This window comes from Brachionichthys hirsutus, unplaced genomic scaffold (assembly GCF_040956055.1).
Source record: "Brachionichthys hirsutus isolate HB-005 unplaced genomic scaffold, CSIRO-AGI_Bhir_v1 contig_283, whole genome shotgun sequence".
Lineage (NCBI taxonomy): Eukaryota > Metazoa > Chordata > Actinopteri > Lophiiformes > Brachionichthyidae > Brachionichthys > Brachionichthys hirsutus.
Genome location: NW_027180371.1, coordinates 61986 through 84875, shown reverse-complemented (window position 1 = coordinate 84875; position 22890 = coordinate 61986). Strand labels below are relative to the sequence as shown.

Here is a 22890-nt window from a genome sequence, read left to right as displayed (position 1 = left end):
CAAGAGCACAGTAACCGGATAACAGCACAAACAAACTTGGCTGCGGTGCAGATTTGACCTTTTTCCTCCTGCATCAAGAACCTCACAATGGGAGGATGTCAAAGAAAGCCTTCTAACAAACAAACACGCTTTTGGTCTCTGGGATTTGTTTGAAGAATTATTTGTGCTTTTGCTTGCAAAGATCCCACTGAGCATAAACGACACAATCCTGAGCAGAAATGCGCCACATGAGAAGGTTATGCCGCGATTTAACTGTCTAAAGTCTGATCAGTCTAGAAATATCTAACCTGAAAGCTGTTTGATTTAAAGCTGTGAGTAAAACTTCACATATTAGAACTTAAAAGCTGCAGACAGATTTCATGAAGGGTCTTTTAAGTCAAATTGCTATTTCTACATTGTTTTAGCTTCATAAGAAAGTTTACAGTCACAAACTTTAAAGGATTGATTAAATCTTTACAGCTTCTACGCCAGACTCAAAAGGAGCCGCCGCCCCTTATCTGAAAGCCATGGATGGTAAAACAGACAGCATCCGGGATTTTTTCCAGCAGCTTTGGAGCTTTGCTGTCGACAAACACAACCAGGGAGTCTACAACACAATCTGCCTGGTGATCCTGCTGACTCTTCCCTTGCTGGTCCTCCTCACAACGTTGATCGTCTGCTGCCACTGCTGCTGCTGTAGCCATGACTGCAGCTGTTGCTGCCGCCGCCGCAGACGCAAAGTGGCAACGTTGAGGTCACAGACAAAGAAGAAAAAAAGTTCAGCCAATGCAGAAGAAGACTTGTGGATTTCTGTCAAGACGAGGCCCATGACACCTGACGGGGTCGCCATGGCTATGGTGTAGGGTACCATTTGTCCGTTTTGATGTTGCGACAACCTGGCCCAGGTAGTTCAAAGGAGCTGAATGGCCCATTGTTTGGTGGGCAACCGTTTGAGGCCTTTGTGGCAGCATGACCATCACTATTTTTGGTTTCATGGTGCAACAAGGGACTCAAGATGTTGAGGCTGTTACTGCACCTCTACTCCCTGATTGAATCTGACTGAGAGGCTGCAGACACGGTGTGTTTTTTTGACTTGCCAAAGACGCACCTGAAGCTGTTTTATTATTTATATAATTTGCTTTTCAATCTCTGGGATCATAATTTACTAACTGGACATCATGCTGTAAGAAGACTTGAAACTAAAAAATTAGACCCATAAAATCATTTGGGAACTGCATGTTTACTGAGGTAATGAGAGAGCGCAAGAGAGAGAGAGAGCACTTTGTTCTTGGAGTTCCCTTGTGAAATTTATTGTGTCAGTGTTTAGGGAGATAGCCAATTTATTAAGGCCCGCCTAGCGTTCAGACGGCTGTAATACTTTTCACATTCAGCCTGCATTCGAGACTGTTGATTGGCTCTCGTCACTGAGGCAGAGAGAAATATAGTCTCTTTCATTTTGATTTCGCTCCAGCTTTTACTCAATTTGTTTTACGACACAGCACAGGCCACAGGAGAGGCACCAGAGCGAGACACCTTATTGACGACATTAAGGAAACACATTTAATTTAAGTATGTTTTTGTGAAAAACACTCCCTCTCAGCAAGCATAACGCTATTTATTTTCAAAACTGCACAAAATTCATGTCTTTGATTGCCATTTTCCTCTCCATTAACCATCATTAATCAGATAAACATTGCTCCTGAATGTTGGAGTAAGTTAGGAGTAACTCCTTAGAATTACCTTACCAATGCAGTAGTTGTAACTTAACTACTGCATTGTCTTTTGGAGTCCTTATCAATATTCGTATGCTTCTTTTCTTTTGATAAATACAGGCCTTGCATGCTGTAATCCAAATTGAGATTAATGGCTAAGTGACATATGCGGTCAGGATTTCCATTATTCGAGAGGGGGCTCCCTTAACTTGAATGGATCATGTGGAAACCAGTGCTACACATCCAACACACGTTCGAGGAGGCTATATGCCGGGTTTCGGATATAATTCTGCTATTGACAGTGTTTTCTGAATGATATCTTCTATGATCAATATGTATTCTCATCTGACTTGGTGAGCTGTATGCTATGTGGTGACAGAATGAAGCCAGTTGATTGCAGCAGCACAAACTGTATGCAGTGTCAAACCTTTTTGTTTTGTTTTTGCCACAGGAACCTACATGCATTCACTTTGTTGCAGAAAGCCATCTTTCATGCTATGTTTAAAATGTTATACATCATACCATCCTCCCACTGAAAGATGAATGGCGACTTGATGACTATGGGTCACTTTTTAATCCTTGGTTCTGATGTATCAGGTTTCAGGTCAGCTCACAGAAATAAACGATGTAATGACCATCAATAATATCTGCATCAGCAGCCTTTTGTTAATTTGCATTTTCAGTAATGTCATCAAATTAGAGGTTTAAAGAGTATCCAAGTTATGATTCAATGTAACTTGAAAATAAATATATATATATATATATATATATCAAATAAAGAAGACCCTGAAATAAGAAGCTGATTTGGGATGTGGATTGTGCCTGAAGACTCTTTTTTTTTTAAGTGTATGACATCTTAAAGCCCAATTAGGCACCTCAGCAGTATCATCATCTTCATGCATTACCTTCCTTTGCTTACTTTGGCACAAAGTTGATGCTTTTGCTCAAGACAGATAGAATTTCCACATTGGGGATTGGGATTTATTTTTGCTTCACATGAAAGGAAAGCAAATGTACTTGTTGGTCCAATAAGGGCTGTTTTCAGCACTGTGTGGCTTGCATCCAATTCGGCATGACAGTGTATATTCGGGACTCATTTTTGTTGTTCCGCAGTTGAAGAAATGCTGAGGTGATTCTTTTTTAATTATATGGATGGCTGGGCTTTATTGTTAAGGCTGCATCCATAATTCTTCCTGACATGTAGAGATATCATGATAAAAGCGAGCACAATGTGGGATATGACAGGGGCAGAAACAAAAATATTGTTTTCAGCTTTGTGGAATCTCATCTTTCTATTTCTAACAAACTGAAGTTAACGGCACCTTACGCTTCGACATAAAGTCATTATCTTTACGTGCGAAGATGTCATATTGCAAAGGAATCTTCATTCATTGTGATGGCTAAGACTTCCACAATGCTCACAACATAAAATCGGTGTTACCGAAAGGTTTTTTTTTAATGGTATAAATTAGGTAAATAAAGAAAACAGAGCGCTGCTGAGCCACTGGAATTAATAAGCCCTCCTGCCTCCAGTGACTCTCATGAGCATGTAATTTTTGTCACCGGTTTAATGGCCATAGCGGAGCGATCTTTGATGCAAGTAATCAGTTTGGCTCGAAGACCAATTCGTCTTTGATGATGCCAATGCTCAGGCATGCGTTTCGGGAAATTTGTTCCATATTGCAGAAGCGCACTCTTAAACTACATGAGATACTTAGTGTTGTCAAAGCATTAGCATAACTAAAACTCCAGCATGCACATTTGTTTATTACATTTTTCCAGGCTGGAGGGGGTCTGTCTTTTTGCTGTGATGACTGACTGTGAAAGTCTCACAGCCAACTGATCCCTGACAAATCATTCTCTGCTTGTTTGTTTATTTATTGTACATCACTGGTTTGTTTAATACACACTGTGCAAGCAACAATCAGTAAATATTTGATGGCACCTTGTGATATTGAGATCACATAATAGATCAAGTCATTATTTTAAACAAATAGGCACCTCTATTTTGCAAATATAATTACTGTGAAACTTTAACATGACTTTGGTATGCTAAACCATTTGAGAAATGCTGATATATATATTATATGTTGATCATTATGGGCTAAATCCTTATTTTGAGATGTTTTTTCATTCTTTTTAAGCCGGTGTAAAATTAAGTGGAGACAGTACCTGCTTTTGTACAGATACTAATTATTTTGAGGTACAAAATCTTTATTACCACAATGATCCCCATTACATTGATGGTCCATTATTCATTATCTCAAGCGATGAACTCATTAGATTGAAACGGTGTCATTATTATTGTTCAGGATGAACTGGTAAGTTAATGCCTCAGGCAGCAGAAACCTGATGATAGTGAGGAAGAAGAGAGAGCAGAGTAATGTGTGAAGTGAAGTGAAAGAAGTGGCTGATATCAAGAAGACCTACCGATGGCTGCAAAACTGTCGTGCTTTAGTTGTTTCTGTTGCATGTTGTATTCTGTTTCCCCCTACCTCTTTCCTGTCCCCCTGATTGCAGTGTGGGCACAGCTGAGCTGAGAGCAGACTGCTGGAGCCAAACGAGACACACCTGATCCTCATCCCTCGTCAACCCAGAGACTTCAGATACTACTTAGTTGCCTTCCAGATTATGTGCTTGCATTTGTGGCTGTATGTCTTGCATCTTCTCTTGTTTCCCTGTGTCTCCTGCTCAGTGACGTGCAGTCAGGGGAGGCAGTGCTTAACTTTGTCATCACAAAAAAAAATGATAAAGAAATGTGTCTCATCATCTTGAGGTGGTACTTTAATACATTGAAATACTTTCACTATTTAGAGATAATGATAAAACACCATCATTTTGGATTGGCTCAAGCGCCATCTTGTCTTTTAATTTGCAGAAAGACTATTTTGACCGAGCAGAATCATGAAAGCTATTTCTCTTCTCTCTTTCCACAAACCCTCAACCCCTTAAAAAACTCCCTTGAAACGACACTACCAGGTTCTCTCAAGGAAAATATCCATCACTCTGAAACCAAGGTGGAAGTGTGTACCCCAGTGACGCAGACAACATACACTGTGCATTACTGTGAGCTCTTATACTGTATCGCAACCACCAGGAGACAGACAGAGAGAATGAAACAAAGAAAAGGGCAAACCGCTCCGTTTTACCGTGACACCAGAGCAAACTCTAAGAGCGATGGCAGGAACCAGTTTCCTTAAAGTCATTTGCCATCCCTGTGGATTAAAAGGCCTTTGAGCTTTTGTAAGATATTTTATTGCTGGGTTCAGACATTTTTTTAAATTCGAGAAATATTTGCAAACAAATGTTATATTTACACACATTGCGACAAATGAAAACAAACAAAGAAACAATCCCACAACACCGATTTCAACGAGAGCATTTAAAGTACATGATGACACCTCATGAAATTCCAGCTTAACTTTGTAGAACTCTAACATGAGCAGGTTTAATCTTCAACATGGCTTTAAATACAAGACTTATGTGAGGTCTTAAATTTACAACAGTAATTACTAAACTATGGGGACACAGTGTGGAACGTAAATTAAAAGAGAATACAGTCAAATGAATTGCATTTACCGGTACCTACATTGGTTGCCCCAGTGCCATGCCGCAACTTCCTCGTTATAAGGGGACTGCCTCGTGGAGACTTTTCACAACGTGTCGTTTGTGAGCCGTAATGATCAACTAGTTCCACCTGGCCTCGAACATGTTACAAGATGGAATAACACGGTTCGAGTCATTATTAGCATATTTATATCTCAAGTCTCGGCTAATCAACAGACCAATGAATCTGGAGGGATAGGCTGCTCCGGTGTGGTTGTTGTCTGGAGGGAACTGCACAGAGGCTGTTCCAGTGTTGTCGAACATCTGGAAAATGGGTCAGAGGGGTCTCTAGTCTGACAAAACTTTTGGAATTGGAATGATGGGCTGAGGGTTCGGCCCAGTTTGGTTGAAATCATGGAGGCTTTATCAGGTCAAACAGAACTTATTTTATTATTATTTTCTCTCTATTTCTGTATTGATTAACTTTTTATGTGATTATGACAATTCAAATATACATACTTAGGTTGTTACTCAAGTTTATCAAGGGCATAAAGTAAACAAATGTAACACAAAGCACCTTGGCTGCTGCCCTGAATAAAAAAAATCAAAATTGAATGCACCAACAGGAAAAAAAGTGCATTTCATGGATCTTACATGTAATATTTCCTGATTTACATCCACAATTGTATCTTAAACAAGAGATTTTCTCATGTTCAATTTCAAGTTTGCGTCCTGCTGGACAAGGCTCCCACTGGTCGGATCTTCATCTCAGTGAAGTCGAGGGATGTCAGGTGGCCCTTCCACGGTTTCCAGTTCACCCCCTGACGGCGAGACGGTGGATTGAGCAAGAAAGAGATTTAAATAAAGAGAGGAAGATGAAGAAAAGAGAGGCAAATCATGTTTAGAGGGAAAAGGGAGAGGAAGGATGAAGGACCGAGAAAAGAACGAGAGAAGAGCTCTTCTGGCATGGCAGACAGATAGAATGACAAACACTAATACGGCAGCCCCTGGCTTCATTTCATGCGACTGAACTTGTTCGGACTCTTATTGCATTTTGCCAGCAAATATTGCAGGAGTAATATTATGGAATAAATCTGGAGTAGTGATCTCCGCTGGCATTTCCTTCAGTATCACACTCTCTTAGACATAACTGTTGTTGTTGTTGTTGCCCCTTCAGCATGGTAAAAAAAAAAAACAACCGAAAAAGGAAAAACATTTACAGTTGTAGCTGGAATGAGAAATGTGTTTCCTTATCACTGCTGATGGCACGGAGTAAAAGTGTCTGCAATAACTGCCTCCGGATATTATGTTTTAAAAAAAAATTGCCATAATGAAGACTTTGAGTTGGAACACATAAAAGCTGCTGAGCCTAAATAGTTTTTACACTTAGCAATGCAGCGTGGTATTTTTCCACTCATTACTAACGGATCACAGAGCAAAGACTCACCTCCCTCCCGTTTATCTCCCCTTTTTTGGCATCACATTAAGAAAGGCACTCAAATAGCAATCACGGTTGCATAAGTTGTAAACCTATTTATCGGTGTTGTTCTTGATTATTTCAGCAGTCATTGGAGCTGACTGCTGAAATAATCAAGAACAACACCGACATTCCCAGTTGTGTGTGTGTGTGCCTGATTATTTATGCGTAAGATTCTGATTTCAATGCAGATTTAAGAACTGCACAAACCTGAATGCCTCATCTTGAGTCGTGGCTTAAATGTACTGTGTAGTGCGCCTCCTGTTGGTGTCAATGAACACTGCATCATCACAGTAACCTGTTGATCCATCCAGGCCTCTTGCGTCTGGTGATATTTAGTCGTGTTTGCCAGTACTCAATTTTTATTTATTTTTACTTTTTGTTGTTTTGTTATTTTTGACATTTCAAACTCATGTTAGTTGTTTAAAAATCATAGCAGGATTGCACTCCACCTGTATGACAGGTACATAGAGGGTGTAACCATCCCATGTAGGCCGCATTTGCCCTTATTTGATGCAGTGAAGAACTCCCTCTCTGCTTACTCACCATACTGTGCCGGCTGTCACCCCAGTTGCCGTTGAGGTTAGCCAGGTGGCAGTTTTTGTACCACCAGGCTCCACGGTGGGTCAGGGCGCAGTTACTGAGGGCGATGTCATTATCTGAGTCTATAGTAGTCCAAGAGCGACCTTGGTGGTAGGTCATAGCATCACCTGTAGTCAACAACAATACTTAAACAAATATATCTTTGTATGGTATCAACATTCATTTGTTCATCCATCTTCTACCGCTTTTCTGCTTTGCGGTCCGCGGGAGTTGGTGGAGCCGATCCCAGCTCGCTATGGGCGAGAGGCAGGGTACACCCCAAATGCGGAGCCAGCGCATTGCGGGGCCACACGGAGTCAGACAAAGAATCACGCACACACTCATACACTACGGACAATTCGGGGTAGCCAAATGGCATGTTTTGGAAGGAAACCGGAGAACCCAGACAATAGACAAACTCTGCACAGATAGGATGCAACTCTGGTACCTTCTTGGTGTGAGGTGACAGCACTAACCACTATGCCACTGTGTCGCCCTGGTATCAGCATGTGTTGTTGCACATCTGTCTGTCTTAGCAGAGAAGGAACTTTATTGCCCTGTATAATTACAAGCACTGCAATGTCATGAAATGTGTTTTCTGCATCTGCACCCATCCCTGAGGAGCAGTGAGTAGATCTTATGGTGTCTGGGGGGAAGCAAGTTGGGATAAAGTATCATGCTCAAGGACACATGTTTTTGTTGTTTTTCTTCCATGAGCAATATGTGATAGAAGGCAGAGTATAGCGCTATATAGCGCATGTTGCTTCAGCACACTGCGGTATGTGTCAACACAGCATCCTGCTCACTGTGCTTTTATATCTGCTATAACCCTGCACTCTTCAAATACAACCGTCCCAATATAGCTACTGTCGCTACCTCTGGATGTAAGATTCTGAAACAAGTCTAACCACCTGCTGCTGGCTTATATTTGCATTCTCAGAACCCCACAGAAAGATGCGTATGGTGCCAGCATCTTGAAACCCCGATAATCACATCATTTTTTTTGCCATTGCTGGTTCTTTTGGAAATTTTTTTAGAAGCAAAATGACCTGCTGTTCCGCTGTATTTGCCGATGGTGAGTTTGAACTTCTGCTTGACAGGTGCAATCTTAAAGTCGTCATAGACGGCGTAGACTCTCTCCGATCCCAGGCCCAAGTCAACCCGCAGCTCATACCGAGTAGGTGTGTTGGTGAGCTCGTACATCTTATCCAGACCTCGGGGAACATTCAGACAGAAAATGCCAAAGCGAGTGGAAATGCTCCATTACTCTTCACAAGTGCATGCTTCAATATCTGCAGAAAACAGACAGGACATTAGGGCACTTACCGAGCCAGAACTCCTCTGTCATGTTGCCAAAACCCGCTATGTACTGTCTCCAGCGTTTCAGAAAATCCAGCTTGCCAACGGTACGTCGCTGGAGTACCTGGAGGCAGAGAGTCAGGTGTGATGTTTCACAGTCAGGTGTGATGTTTCAAGATATTCCAGCCACTTCCATTCCGCTAGCCATTCCTCTAGTCAGCTACTGTCAATGAAGGAGTGAATTAATAGACAATTCCAATAAAGATGGGAGATTAAAAATAGATTGTTCAAAGGCTATATGACACAGAGACTTAACTTTATGTGGTCGCTGTCAGGGTGATTCTTCTTCAGAGATTATACCACCGGCTTCACAGGCTGCACTGTTATTATGGCCACTGAGCCAGTAGTTTATATATATTGTGTGTGGTTCTTCTCCTTGAGCTCGCTACAATATAATTTATACCAGTGAGGTATACTGGCATAAACTCAAGTCGCTATTTGATGGGTGATTATAAAATATACTATTTCGTTAATGTCTACAGAAATATGAAAATATTAATTAATTAAAAACTCAGACCAGCCAGCCGCCTCCGTCGGTGTCCATGTCGCAGTAAACCTCAGCGGGTCCGGAGAGGTCGTTGTTCAAATAGATGGTGTAGACGCCGCTCTTCTTATTGCCGTTTTTCATGATCTGAAGACAGTCCGAAGGAAAGGGGTACAGGAAACCAACTGAGGAATAGGATGCGACAAGAGTGTTAATATTTATTTAACACTAACACTTCTGATGACAGAGGAAGAGTGCAGACCTGTTTTGAAGATGGCCTTGATCGCCTTGCTCCTCTTGTGTCCCCTATAGGCCATGATGGTGATGACGTATCTCTTCCCAGTGTTCAGGCCTGACACAGAAAAGGTTCTCTCACCAGCTCCGAGCTGCCTTTCAACTGTCTAGTAAACAAACAAACACAAATATTATTACATGAATAAATAAATCTACATTTAATCCAGCCGAACAGAAGTTATGAATTAAGGCAGACATTCGTTACGTTTATGAGACAGTCTTAAACTTCAATTAGGAACGCAAATGTGCTCCTTGATCCTTACAAATTATTACAAATTAAAAGGGTGTTAAAGAAAAGATCAGTCACCTCATCCATGTACTTAAGATCACTTTTAGAAGATTAATTTTATTTCTGACCAAAAGAGGTCAGCGTTCTACAGAGCGTCAGTTGAACATTCATTTCTAATGTTTTATTTCAAATGGCGAAGGCTGCGGTCGGCTTCAGTATCGACCTCTTTCAGTACAGTCCAAATGGGGTTTTCCATATGACTGTATTCTCTCATGATAAATACAAGCAAATAAGAAAGGCTTATCATTGTATTCACAAATTGTAAACCTGAAAAGTAAACTAATTATACACACCTTGTATATTTTAATCGCGTGTTTTAGTACAAAAACAACACCGAAGTGAATTTGAGCAGTGTATTAGATTATCTTAGATGTGAGTACTGGTATGTCTCTCTGGTCGACGAAACCCCCCACGGCTGCATTACCTCCGCATCGCCATCCTCATCGCTATAGGTGAGAATGTATCCCTCAATGTCAGCCAGAGGAGGAGTCCAGGTCAAAACAGCGGCGTCCAGCCTCACATCTGTCGCCTGCAAGTCCGCAGGGCCATCAATGCCTGTGGGTTTGGATCAGACTATATAAGAGCACAAGGACATTTCCCCCCTCATGTATGGTTCACTCTAAATGCTGCTATGGATAGTGCTAGTAGAGGACTTTTGTGCTGAAACAGGAAAAAGAAAAATCGCTTGCTCTAAAGAAGAATATAGTCTCTTCTAGCAAACAGAGTTGGTGCTCTGGTTAGATCATCGTTTTAATGTCTGTATTGATTGTGCATTTTGTTTGTGTTTCAGCGTTCTCATACTCGTGTGTGAATTCAGCTTTAACATATAACTCATATTATTATTATGTTGGTAGCCGAAATGCTACACTAGATACAAAGACCACACTAATGCAGAGTCATCATTTTTTCACTCTGGAGATGAGCTTGTACTTATTCTCCAACTCTTTTACATTTTTTCGGCAGTTCAACAGGCAGTGAATTGATTGGCCCGATTCCTGCTGAAACAGTGGAAGCCTTAATCTCCCATACATGGCTCAAGCTATGAGAGGAAGCGTCGATCACTGCGACATACAAAGTCAGTCCAAATGATCATTTTTCTCCCAATGATCATTTTCTCCCTTGACTTTGGAGTCGTCTTCTAGGAAAAGCACTGCCTTCTTTTGATTGTAAGCAAATTGCCAGTTTTACCTTCACTGCAAAGAAAAAAAAACTGTAACATATCATTAGTTTGTGAAACGCTGATGTTGCTGGAGACAGTACTCTCTGACATATTAATGGTGCTTATCAGTCAGTCAGACACTAGTTTTATGTCTCCCACAGGATATCTTTTGACATGGTGTTTCCTATCTGAAGCCTCCGCAGCCACCGATGGTTTCTAATGACTTACGACAAGAAGGGTTTATCATGGCAAAGTCTGCTGCCTAATTGAAAACGACCCGGCCTCCACTTATGGGTCCCAGGTGATTTTTACACATCATCTGGCTTGCGCAAAGATACCCCTGTTGTAACGCGTTCACCATGTGCTGCTGCTGCTGCTGCTCGTCTGGCTCAGCCCACGGGAGACATTTCCTGTCAGGAAAACAGTGTTTCCTAATACCTTTGATGTTAGAAATATGAATAAATAATTCACAAATTCTCTTGGTTTACATACATCTTAAAAATGTGCTGGAGTATTATGGTTGAAGTGAATTATTAGCCGTACTGATATATTAAGGTCTCACACAATAATAGATCACTGACCCTGTGCCCACAATGGCAATAAAAAAAAACCAACAACACAATTGGATGCTGTCTTTCTCTATATATATTAAAATAATACTTCATTTGAACTCTAAGTATTTGCAATACTTTTCATCTTCATCTGAAAGGCAGAAACCTTCCCACGTACTGTACTCAATACCAAGTTACCTCTTCTGGAGAAGCAATTTCCCCCCGAACTACATCCGCATGAAGGACATGTCTGCAAAATCTTATCAGCGATCTCAGACTAATGTCTCGTAAAAGCAGCAGAGCAGTGGACAGGCTTTCTTTGTGTATGCAAAGATTATAAGAAGTCATTGGTTTGCACCTTGTGTGCCCCCCCTTAATTTTGAAACCCCACAATCAGCCTTATGTCTTCTATATCTTCTTGACTGCTAGATTTGATCACATTTTTGTTTCTGTGTGTTTCGCCACTCAGAGATTATAAACCAAACAGCAGCAACAGACAGCAGGCTACTATAAAATAATAATAATAAGAACACATGAAATTAGGCCTCTAATATGTCACTTTTTATGTCACTATTTTGCTTGTATACAAAATATGCATTTAAACGGAGGAAATTATATTTCTAAATGTCACATTATCAATTGGTAATTGACAAAGAACTTGAAGCTTTATTATTAGACAAATAAACCCTGCCTACTCGCAGTGTATCTATCAACCTGTCTCTGCTTTTGTTGAAGTCTTCCTGGTGGATTTGTCCCCTTTGACGGCCCAAATAGAGACAGTGTAGAGGACCCCAGGGCTCAGGCCGGTCAGTCTGTAGGAGGTGCTGTCAGACCCAACTGGGATTTCCACATCTGCGCTCACAGAGGAGTTGTAGGCGAGGACATAGCCATCAATATCTGCCTGGACTGGATCCCACGACAGGCTGAAGCTGGACTCCGTTTCATCTCGGGCTAAGAGGTTAGCAGGAGTATCCGGCTCTGGAGGAGAACGTGAGTGGTTAATAAACTAGTGATGCAAACTACAAGATGTGTTGTTCCAGTTATTGAGACAAATAAATGAGTTGTGTCATGCATTTACAAAAAAAATATTCAAAAAAATAAAATTGGAAAAAAAACTCTGAGCCAGAATTTCTTGAACTCATCCAGAGATTTTACACAGAATTGACTCTGCTCTAAATATTAATCATGACGGCAGCGGTAAGGCTGTTTGGTAAGAAGGTGAAGAGTGCTTCTCATGGTGACACCTCAAGAACACGGTGACAGCAGGAGGGAAGAAGGCTTTCAAGCTCAAGAAAGAGGGCTTCAAAGCATTTCCAATGTTGCCTTGTGAAAGGTACCCTATCTCATTCAGCCAAATGGGCAGCTGTCTCAAGGATCTAAGGTAATTCTGATTTCATACACTCGCAGAGTGAAGTAGAAAACATTGGGAGTTCGGTGGAGGGGAGCAGGTGTCTTTTCAGATTGCACTAATGAAGAGACGACTGAGCCAAGGCAATTTTCAGAGTTCATCTGCAATCGGCCACAAATGTAAGGTCCCCCCTCCATTTTGCCTGACTTCATTCAGCGTGACATCTCTGAGCTGGCACGGGACCGCTCAGGAAGAACTGGAATAAGTTATTGGGGGAAAAGGACATCTGGTCCGCTTTGCATGCCGCGACCAGCATGTGGATTTGACAGGTCGCCGGATGAACTGACAGTCAAAAAAAAACCTTTAAGCAAACAGGCTGATTCTGATTAGTTTAGCATACGAGAAGCTCATTTTACTTTTGAGGGTTTTCAAGAGATTTGCCCTGTAAAAATAATGTATTTTAGCGAACTTGAGGATATAATGTATTAAATAAAATATAATTTAAAAAAAAACGGGAAATGTCAGACCTGTCTCAGCATTTGTCCAAATCTTCTTGCTGACGTTGTTCCCTTTGTTGGCCCAGATGTAGACAGTGTAAAGAAGCCCAGGCCTCAAACTAGTCAACGTGAAAGAGGTCCTGTCAGGCCCCACTGGGATCTCCCCACTAGAGCCTTCAGATGAGCTGTAGGATAGCGTGTAGCCGTTTATTTCAGCCCGGACTGGATGCCACGATAGGGTGAAGCTGGACTCGGTCGCATCCTGAGCTGAGAGGTTAGCAGGCGCATCCAGTTCTAGATGGAGAAGTTAGTACATTAATACACTACTGATGCAAACTAATAATGACAGATGGCATTCTGCATTTCAAAAAGTGACTGAGAACACATCCAGGGTAAGAAAGAATTTATGCAACTCTATATCCAGTTTTCAGCTCTGTTCTCTACTCCTATTGACACGTTTCCGCCCTCCTGGGACCTCCTCTTGACAGTCTGTCACAAGCTTGAAGCGGCACCACAAAGGGAATTTATAATAGCTCCTTTTGAGATCAAGCGTTTCCTCATATACCTAAAAATAAGAGTTATTTTGTAGTGCAAGTACCGAAAGTGCCCCTTACCTCAGGCCAAAAGTGGAAACACTCAGTTAGACAATTAAAAGAATGAAGAATTTCACAGGACAACGCAGAGACGCATTCATCAAAATGCTTGTCCAAGGTTAATAAATACTGGACTGAAGACGAGGAATAATTTAAACCAAAAAGAAGCAGTTGGTAAATTACAAATCTAACATCAGCACAAATCTTAACCTTTGTGCCAGTATATTTTGCAGGATGCTGAATGTTACTGTGTTACACCTAATCATTTCCCACCAACCGTGTGAGTCTAAGCACGCAGACGTCCAAGCAGCATGGGTCACAGAGGGCATTCTAACTTAGCAGCAGCTCGGAAGTGACTGTCGCACATTCTGCTTCATTAGAATATACATAAAAATTGCACACTTTACTATCCAATTGTTTTACCAACTCCTGCAAAAGCAAGTCAAATTATCACACCTTTTGCTTGCGACACAAAAGTTTTTTCCCCCCGTCATTTCAAATGATATTTAAACGTTATTTGATCTCCGACCATCCGTAAAGCTCGTGTTAATCTATACCTGATTGTCCTAGACACTCTTTAGACTTCTTCCGTTACCTTCTTCTGCAGATCAGATAGCAGCACGGTCGCCGTATTGTATGCACGATGCATTTCAGATGTCGTTTTCTGAGCGCTATGACTTTCTGAGGGTGCCGTTGAATTTTGAGCTAAAGAAACAGAATTTGATGGATCCCCAGACGTTCTACCTCACTAACTGCCTGGCGACAGCGTCTACTGGGCTACAGAACACGAGCTGTGGTTTCAGCCATTTGGAGAACAGCTTAATCCATAATGGTTGGCACGTTTTGCAAAGGCAGAAACTACAGTCTGACTGTTCATCTCCTCCATTAAAATCAAGTCCACCTGCTTTTGATTACAAGGGTCTTTATACACCTTTGGCAGGTTGGTGACTATAAAAGTGCTCCAAGTACAAATACCAGTGGTTTTGTTTATTGTTCTTTTTTTTTTCCTTCTTAAAAATGTTAGCTGTCATTAAATGATTGATCTGTGGAATTGATTGTCACTTAAGGGATGCCCTATAGTCGCTCACAGAATCTCTCACATACGCATGTAGATGTTGTTGCATATTCTGCAACACCAGCATAAATCCAAAATACCACAGCATGAGAGAAGATGATTTATGGAGCCAAGACAAGATGCGCAAGTGGAATACCAGCCATGAATACTAAATAGGAGTTACAAGGCCATAGCAAACACCGACACCATGTTCACTGCTGAACATGAAGTATTCATGGTATCATCAATAAAATAAAATAAAAAAGATTTATTTTATGGTGGCCAGCCAAAGGAGACTAAAAGAGAGGAAAGGAAGAGAAAGATATGACTAGAAGATAAATAAATACAGATCTAAAACTATGAACGAATACACTGTGTAACTTGATGAAACTGAGGGGGAAGAAAGAGGGGGGATGGGGGGGGGGAGGAAGACAGATAGTAAACATAAATTGCAAATATAATGAAGGGAGTCAGCGATGGCCTGTCAGCTCATGTCCATACAGTAATGTTTGATGTATTGCTAATTTATATTACTGAAATATCCCATTGTGCCTCATCTTTTACACTCATTTCTTGTTTCATCAATACCACTCACTGTTTTCTTTTTTCTTTTCTTTTTTAAATACATGCTCTCTGTCTGCTCCAATTAGTAGTAACAGGTAAGTGTGGTCTGTTTCCATGCTGGCCGTGAAACCAGCACAATCCTGCTGGCAAAACATTGATGGCGACTATCGTTCTCAATCGCCTCAATGCCATTTTTAGGGGGGGTGAAGCACCTAAATGAAGGATTGTATCTTGTGGAGTGGAGACAAGCCGCTGTCTGTATGGTGTAGATTAGCACACTGTTCACTCTCTCACCCACACATGTGCACTTACTACAGGAGTAGGTGACACACAGCGCCTGCCAGCGCTAAAAAGGATTAGCGCTGGCAGGGTCCCTTGAGCACCTGACCAACTGCAAAGAAGTTAGTTCTGAAAATTTCTTCTGAAGACTGATGACGAAAAACCATTAAATTGACAGCCTCGGGGTCTAAGAATCAAAGAGCCATCAACCCTGACACTGATTTTGAGCCATATTACCTCGGAGGGTGGATGAGAGCAAAACTAAATGAAAGAAGGACAGAGACAGGGAAATTAAAGAAGATTGAGGGGAATGATGCTTTCTTTTTTAAAACAAATGTCATTATATTACAGTGAAAAACATCTAAGATATGTACACAAATTGGTTTAAGACTAATAATGCACCACACATACAACCTGTCACTACATTACTCTGAGGTACTTTACTGGGATTACCACCAGAGTAGAAGGAGCAAAGCCATCAGTATATTAAATATATGTAACTACATGAACACATAGGTGGGGAAAAAAAGCGTTCCATTGGCCTTCTCTAGATTATGGCTTTGAAGTTGAAAACTGTAACCAGAGAAATGTCCACCTCATACTACGTACTCCTCACACAACAGGAAACCCGATGATGGCATCTAACTACACATTACAGTCAGACTAAATCTCTGTCTGTCTTGCCCACCAATCCTGCCTGGTTCACATTCACATCTGCGCTACCACATCTTAGAGCAAGTGCGATTTTCTTTAGCCACATCTGTGGAGTAATTTCCTTGTAATTATCTTTTTTTTACAAACCACCACTTCATGGAACAAGTTGTCGTAATGAAAGTCTGAAAAATGTTTTTGAACATATCATTCATGCTAAAGGCATAAAAAGGGCAGGGACAACAAAAAAAGTGCTCCTATATTTCACAATTTACTGTCATTTTGCATATGGATAACAGCTTTGTAATTCATGCATGAATACAGTGTATACACATGTGCAAGGACCCGGGGATGTAGCTCAGTGGTAGCGCGCATGTTTGTTCTCTTTGTTAGTATCGCTAGTATCATCTTTAAATTTGACGCTGAAAAAAAAAACATTTAGCTAAAACCCGTTTTCTTTATCTTACCTTCCTGTGATGACTCTAATAGGTAACATCTGCCTTTCGCCCTGCGTCACAGACACATTTAAGGCAAAAATGCCGACCCAGACTCATTCCACCTCACCGGTAATGGGTATTATTCAGCTTCATGCTCATTTAGACAAGAGTATCACACATTCGAGGGCTGTTCTCACCCGTGGCAGCTGCAATCTTGGCGGCTTCACTTTGTATCTCTCTGATCACGGCATACACCCGAATAATGTAGGTGACCCCAGGGGACAGCCCCGACAAGAGGTAGGAGTTCTCTGGGCTGGGGACCTGAACCTAGGATTGTACGGTCAGACAAATCAAATAAGTTATAAAAAAATATAGCCCTGTTTATTCCCTCATAGCTAGATATATGATTCCAGAACCAAAGAAAATCCTACTTGCTGCAGGACACTCTCCTCATCTTTTGGATGGTAACTCAAAATGTAATACTCTGCCCCACGAACTGGATCCCACTCAACCAGGAGGGAGACGTCGGTGAAGTGGGTCAAACGCAGGCCCTGAGGGCCAAAAACTAAAACAGGCAGAGACAATAATTAATATAGGTTATAGCACATTTTAGTAGAATATTATTCTAAATATTATTCTGTCAAACATTTGAATAAACAGTATTTTAGTGTCTAGTTAGTCACAGCTGCATTAACATTATTACTGGCAGTGCAGACATAACTACTAATAAATACATAACTACAAAATTTATAGAAATGACAATTAAGCAGTAAGAGTTTAGTGAAGGTCAGACGGGTTGGAGACAAGGTCAGAGAGGCCAGACTTTGAAGGTTTGGACATGTCCAGAGGAGAGACAGGGATTATATCAGTAGAAGGATGCAGAGGATGGAACTGCCAGGGAACAGGGCTAAAGGTCGACCAAGAAAACGATACATGGACGTAGTGAGGGAGGACATGAGAGTGGCTGGTGTTGGGGAGGACGATGCAAAGGACAGGGTGAAGTGGAGAACCCTGCTTTGCTGTGGCGACCCCTCACGGGACAAGCCGAAAGAAAACGAAGAGGAATACAATTAAACAGTAAAATGTATCTTAGGTTGATAACCTTTTTTCCCCTTTTGCTACATTATTTCACTAAACAAGTTACATATTCTTAATAATGTTGCTTCGTGAGGTGCCGGTACATAAAACACACAAATGAAACCCTGTGATTGAAAGGAGGCTCGCCGTTCATTGTGATGGATTACTGAAGTCAAGCAGGTTTCATGGCTTTGAAGTTTGTAATGCGCAAATATAACAGACAGAAACCAACGGCTGCCTGGGACTATGAGATAACATGCAACACAGTTCTGTTCTAGTCATTCAAAAGCCTAATGGACATTCTTCTCTCCTACCTGTCTCTCCCTCCAGGACCATGTGAGAGCGTCACGAACCAGACTAAAACAATGGATTATTATTATTTCCAAACCTGAGATGGAAATTGAGAAACTTAATACTGGTTTTAAGTGGTTGTACCTTCGGCCTTCGGTGGTTCAGTGTTGGAAAAACATACGTCAGGGGGCTGAAATATCAGGTATATAAGTGCAGAGGAGGGCAATACAGCAGCCAAAAAACAGAAGGCAGCAAGTCAGCAGTGTTGGGAAGTGAGGCTTTCCACCAACATTTAGTGGGTACACTTCAAGGAAATAAATGGTGGCTGGTGGTACGTTTGGAGAAGCGCAGCAGTGGATGTAAATGGAAGCATACATCAAGAAGAAAAAGTGAAGGATTTAGAGTAATGGAGGAGTGTGCCATAAATCAGGTTCATGAGCTGTTCCAAGGTAAATTCAGGAAGCTTGACGGGGTTTTTTCCCCCCTCAAAGGTTCCATCCAGTAACAGTTAATGTCCCTCTGTTGCTGTGTTCAGCACGAACCAACAACTACATGTAGCCTAAAATCAAATCAAACAGCAACTTGAATGAATAAATTGACATATTAAGATTGCAAAAAAAAAACACACAAACTAATCACATTTTATGTCTTTGAACGTCTTCTTTTCTTGTTGCTCCTCTGTGTCCATTTATCTCATTCTGCCATCTGTTCCTAAATATCCCAGCATTACACTTGTCAGTTGTCATGTTGTTTGTCTGAAATATTGTTCGTGTCAAAGTTGTCACAAATTGTTATGCTGCTGTAGATTTGTGACTTTCAAAGTTAATAATATAAATAGCGTTTATGATATATATCCCCTAGTCTTATAGGATCTTGCTCCTGTTAGTAGTATTTGAATAGCTTACCTAATGAACAGTCTTCCCCATAAAGGCCTTGGTCACAGATGCACTGGCCGTCCACACACTGGCCGTTACCAGTGCAGTCACTGGGACACCTCTGGATGCTGCAGTCGTCACCAGTGACGTGGGAGAAACACTCACATCGTCCGCCTACACAGTGGCCCTTATCATTGCAGTTGTCCGGACACATCGGCTTCCTGCAGCTGTCTCCTTCGTAGCCCTGCTTGCACACACACTTCCCATCCATGCACCGGCCATTGTCGCTGCACTCAGCGGGGCAGGTGGACTCTGAGCAATCTGGGCCTTCCCATCCTGGGTTACAGAGACAGCTGCAGGTGTCGTGTTGGTAGTTTCCGTGGCCGCTGCAACTCGTGTCCATTCCTTGAGAAGGAGGATTGAGAGCTGTTAATGCGAAGCTGGTAGGGAATATAGGATTTGAATGTAGTTTCCAGGATTGAAAATATTATGTACAACATGACTCTGCTGGGTAATTTCAACATTGTAACCTCTGACAAAGGGATGTGTCTTGTAATGTGCAAACTCCTGTGGTATCTTAATTTATGAGTGCCTCCAGTTTAACTTTATTAGCAAGAGTTGACTTCCCAACAATGTCAGGTCATGACTGTCTACCTGCAGCAACACCTCCTCCACAACATCCTCGAGTGCACTGCGTCTTCAGGTAGTTCACTTCCTCCTCCAGCCCATTGACTCTGTACAAGAGTGACTTGAAGCTTTCTGACTCCTCACACTCACACGTTGGTTTCTGCAACCTGATATTGTGTCTGAAGATGATGTCATTCTCTCCATTTGTAATTGTTCCTGTTTGGAATCATGCAAAGAAAAGAAATTACAGTAATTAACAGTTTATCCTCATACTTCATTCATATTCCATATCTTAAATAATTTCCTAGCTCACTTCCCTATCAGATTTTTTAAATTTGTTTATGACCTGTGTCATCCTGGGTTTGCGAAGGCTCAAGATGACACCTGGAACTCCCTGGAATGTCGATTTTGTAGACATGGCTAAATGTGACTCCCTGCTCAGGTGCTGAGGGGCTTGGGTGGATCTCAGCGGCGCTGAAGGGAGAGATGGTGCAGAGTAGGGCCAGAAGGGGCAGCGCTCTGGTGGTCATAGCTAGGGCACGAGAGAAAAACAGAAAGAAATAGCTTGCGTTAAATATTGTATGTTTGACTTGGAGTACTTGGCTGAATGTGCGGACTGTAAAGCTCAGTCTGGACCATTCAAAAGTTGAACTGCATTCGTTGTTGTACAGCTGTATATTAAATCTCAGGAACCCTGGGTCCTTATGTCACCAGGGTGCATGTGTGTGTGTGTGCGTGCGTTTTCACGTGTGCGCATTCAGCAATATGCTAGCAGAAAGTGGGCAGTCATCACTTTGCTAGACCCTTTTGCTCCAGACCATGAATTGTGCTCAGTCGGGCGTTTCAGAGCTTCACAGAAGTCCGATGATTTCCGATGATGTCATTCCGCCTAATGGCAATGATGTCATGTGGCTGGAGAGGTAAAATTACATACAGTAGGCCTGATTTAATCTTCAGTATTGATGTGTGGGGGGGTGGGGGGGACTTTGGTCTTTTTCTGGTATGAAAATGTGTGTTACGATAGAAGGAACTTCTAACCTAATTTGTTTCGTGGTTTTATGGCATAAAGTTCTGTATTAATGTGTTTTGCTTGATGGAAATTACATAGCAATATGTACAGTAGCACCCAGTGGATTTGGACTCTACTGGTAAACCCAAGCAGAATATTCCAGCACCCACAAAATACCGGATGACATAATGTCCATTTAGATTTGGAGGACGCTTGACGTTTGGAGTGGTGGGTTTTATCCATGTTCAATAGCTTCAAGGATGCTTCACTTGCACTCAATGATCAACTTTGTTGATACTTGAGTGCAACTTTGTTGATACTTGAGTGCAACTTTGTTGATACTTGAGATTTAAATAAAGCTAATTCCGTGATTCAAATTCGTCAATCCTTTTCATGGAGACACCGTGACTTGTTTCAAACTCGTCAAAACTCTGTAAGGCAGCCCTTATTGGGTGAATAGAGCTGTCATTGGATATCTTCTGGTCAAAAGCTGGAGGCCATGGAGACTGGTGCCAGAGCCAGAAAGCAAGAAAGAAGCTATGACATCACTAGAAAATTACTTTTTTTTGATCCTGTGCGGTGACCAAATCCTTAGTGGCGGATTTTAAAGAATGGCCAAGATCAGAGATGAGGCGAAAGAAACATTAACAGAAGGAGCTGGAGAGAGGCTGGAAAGGAAAGGAAATTGAGATGAAAATCCTCAAGAGGGAGCGAGATTAAGTGAGTGAGATAGAGTGAAAATGTGATAGAGGGAATGATGGATCGAGTGTGTTTGGATCGGTGACAGCCTAGCAGTTAGCCACATTATAGACAGTATACTATAGCTGTGTGGAATGGCAGTCAGGGCTGGCACATAGAGATGCTTAACAGCTAGGTTTATAGGTCTCTGTCAAGGTTTTTATTGGATGCTCTCAGTTTCCTTCTTTCTCTTAGAGGTGATAGCGCAGCACTGTATAGCCTTCCAAGCGTAACAGGGGGCCGCCGGCTGCTGAGGGTGTTCTGGTATGGAAAAGAAACATAGATGGATTCATAGAGAGAGGCGAAATAAGTAACAAAGATGAAAGAAAGCAAAGTAGAAGGAATTTGGCATGGATCGATGGATGGATGAGCAGAGGTATATCTTGAAGCAGGGGCAGCTCTAGGGTCAGACCATGGAATCAATACCGGATCAAGTCAGCATCAATATGTAAAAATAAATGAATTGAAAGAAAAAGCAATCAATCTTTTTGTTAAATCTTCTTTGGGCAAACTCCCACAGACTCTTCAAATGGCTATATGTCAGCCTTAATTAACATAAATGTTAACTCGTTAACTAGCAAATAGCATTAGCCAATCAATGCGCTCCCTTTATGTCATTCCTGCCACATTAAATGTTGACAATAATGTGTCGACCTTGGATAGGTCTTCATTTTGGACATCAGCCTCAGATATCAGAGGCAAACATTTCCATGTAAACGCTGTCGGAGCTGCGTTCCAGCCAGGCAAACCGTATGAATCCCACACGCCTCACTTCGTATTAACACATCAGCACTAAAGCATCCCTCTTTAACTTGAACATCGACAACAGTCCCATGAGCCTTTGCGCTCCTGACTCAGACCTGTCACTGATCACAGTAACCGCTCCCTTAAGAGGCATTTAGCCCAGAGTTAAAAAAACCAAGCACAAGCCAGTGTTTTATATTTCTATTAGCTGATGTGTCGGTAAGAATATTTTCTTTCTGCCAAATGGTAGTTCTGTGCATTTTTAATGCTCCCTGTATGTATTAGAGTACAATTGAACATTGAATTGACAGACCTCGAAATGCGGGAATGGCTGCTCTGATGAAAAGCAGCACAAAAAGATCTTGCATGGTTTTTCCAGGTAAGGGGGACGGGGGATGGGGGACGGGGGACGGGGGACGGGGGGGACGGGGGGACGAGGGGGTTACTGGATGGTTCCCAATGCACTAGGACCTGTAACAAACCTTTACATTATTCATAATCTAAAAAGGTAGTTGACATTATTCACTGCGCACAAAGCTGCCAGATTAAGCAGGAAACGGAATGGCGTCCCCTCCAGACTGCATTTCAAACTGGCACTTGAACCCTCTCAAGTAAAATTCAACATGTCTAGGAGCACAGTCAAAATTCCTCCCTCACAAGAACTTCTCCATGTC

The 22890-nt window shown here is 41.8% G+C and overlaps 2 protein-coding genes across 2 annotated transcripts; one reads left to right on the top strand and one right to left on the bottom strand.

Annotated features, from left to right (window-relative positions):
* The first annotated feature begins 506 nt into the window (after positions 1–506).
* LOC137914168 (uncharacterized protein KIAA0040 homolog) lies at positions 507–2489 on the top strand. The gene has a single exon (XM_068757774.1). It carries the CDS (start codon positions 507–509, stop codon positions 840–842), a length of 336 nt encoding a protein of 111 aa, XP_068613875.1. The 3' UTR covers positions 843–2489.
* Positions 2490–5956: 3467 nt separating this feature from the next.
* Positions 5957–20921, bottom strand: LOC137914160 (tenascin-N-like). The gene is made up of 15 exons (XM_068757767.1): positions 20899–20921; positions 20069–20244; positions 19753–19950; positions 19129–19503; positions 17287–17420; positions 17053–17182; positions 13308–13571; positions 12147–12410; positions 10147–10277; positions 9402–9540; positions 9173–9324; positions 8623–8719; positions 8346–8510; positions 7261–7424; positions 5957–6058 (listed from the first exon to the last, which is right to left on the bottom strand). The coding sequence occupies exons 1-15, from the start codon at positions 20919–20921 to the stop codon at positions 5957–5959; spliced, it is 2514 nt and encodes an 837-aa protein (XP_068613868.1).
* Positions 20922–22890: the final 1969 nt, after the last annotated feature.